The sequence below is a fragment of the Condylura cristata genome, unplaced genomic scaffold (genome assembly GCF_000260355.1).
Source record: "Condylura cristata isolate star-nosed mole 26May11 unplaced genomic scaffold, ConCri1.0 scaffold00012, whole genome shotgun sequence".
Lineage (NCBI taxonomy): Eukaryota > Metazoa > Chordata > Mammalia > Eulipotyphla > Talpidae > Condylura > Condylura cristata.
The window spans coordinates 56,301,206-56,302,827 of NW_004567113.1; the positions used below are offsets into that span (position 1 = coordinate 56,301,206).

At 63.6% G+C, this 1,622-nt stretch overlaps 1 protein-coding gene across 1 annotated transcript in view; it reads left to right on the forward strand.

The window, feature by feature from the left end:
• Nucleotides 1–1,622, forward strand: part of SORCS2 (sortilin-related VPS10 domain containing receptor 2) — a 118,605-nt gene that overhangs the window by 104,779 nt on the left and 12,204 nt on the right. The window contains exon 12 of the mRNA XM_012724055.1: nucleotides 42–284. Coding sequence (XP_012579509.1) covers nucleotides 42–284 — 243 coding nt within the window. The remainder of the gene's footprint in view (nucleotides 1–41; nucleotides 285–1,622) is intronic.

A 1,622-nucleotide genomic window follows, 5' to 3' on the forward strand; every position in this document is an offset into this window, starting at 1 on the left:
TCGGCCCCGCACCTGCAGAGGGCACGCAGGCAGCCTCCCGGCCGCCGGGGGTGAGGCGTGGGGCAGAGCCCTCGGGGGTCCCCGCTACCTGCGGGGGCTCCAGCGGGCTCTCGCCAGCCCCCCGTGTCTCGTCCCAGGTCCGAGGGGTGAAAGGCGTCTTCCTGGCGAATCAGAAAGTTGACGGGAAGGTGGTGACCCTCATCACCTACAACAAGGGCCGCGACTGGGCACATCTGCGCCCCCCCAGCACGGACATGAACGGGAAGCCCACCCACTGCCAGCCCGTGAGTGCTCTGCCTGCCCGCGGGGGCCGGGGGGCTGGTGCGGGCCCTCCCCCCGGGTCGCCCGCAGCCTCGTGGCACTGCCGTGCCCTGACGCGCGCGGGCAGGTGGCTGGAAAAGGGCGAGAAAGTACAGGCCTGGCAGGCACCGTGCGGGCGGGCAGCAGCCTCGGTCCCAGCATCTCCTTTCTGGGCGGGGCCTCGTTTCTCTCTGGAGTTGTTCTCGTTTTATTTATATATATTTATGTTATTTATAAAGGGTAATATATATTTGTTATTTCTAGGGTGACCTAGGTAGATTTGAAGCAGGCACTTGTATCAGGAAAAGGCCCGGAGCTGGACTTGGCCTCTCCGTTCTAGGTCCCCTGAATGTGGGGTCCTGCAGGGGGACCCCCACTAAGCACTAGTTTCCAAACAATGACGATCTGATGAGCCTTCCCTCTGGCTTCTGGGGGGGGGGGGGTTGGACACCCAGCAACAGCCAGGGGGCGAGCAGGGAGAATCCCTTCCTTCCTTTGGAACTGACACGTCCTTAGTCCAGCACGCCCTTCCTCTCATTCTTCTAGCAAACTCCTATTGACACCTGAAAACCCTTCCCAAATGTCCCCCCGCCCCTGGGAGCCTTCACCGGGCACACCTGCTTCTCAGTTGTTTCCCACCAGCCTCGACTTGAGGCTCCTCACAGGCGGGACCCAGGCTCCGGGGTGCCTGAGCCCACCCACCGCGGTGCCCAAGCTCAGCCTCCGCCAGCACCCCACCCATGCCCCACAAGGGGCTAAGGACCCCAGCTCTGCAGAATTAACCACCCCTGCCAGGAAAGCCCTCCGAGAGCAGCATTGCCGCGAAAGGGCTGATTTTTGTATCACTGTCGGCCAAGTTAAGCTCTATTCATCTGTCAAAGCAAGTTCTTGCTCAGGAAAGAGTCCTGTCTGCATTTATGCTGCTCAGTGGGGGTGAGCTGGCCGTGCACCTGCCAGCCTGCAAGGGAAGGGAGCCGCGGGCAGGTGGGCAGAGCACCAAGGGCAGAGGGGGCAGGCGCGGTGGGCGGGGCTGCCTGGGCGAGGGGCGCTGGGGGAGGGGTGGGGCCAGCGAGGCGTCACCTGTGGCCCTGCCCAGTGAACCGGGCAGAGGGCACTCGAGGCTGAGTTCCTGCCATAAATGCGGCCCTGCGTACCACAAAACAGAGAAATGTGTGGAAGCGTCATGAGCGGGATGGCCAGGGCCTGGAGACCGTGGCCGGTGCTGCCCTCCGCTGTCCTGGTGCTTGCGGGTGGGCAGAACCGCCCTGGTGCACTACAAGTGCACTGACTGCCTGCGGCCTTGCCTAGCCCAGCCCCGCCCC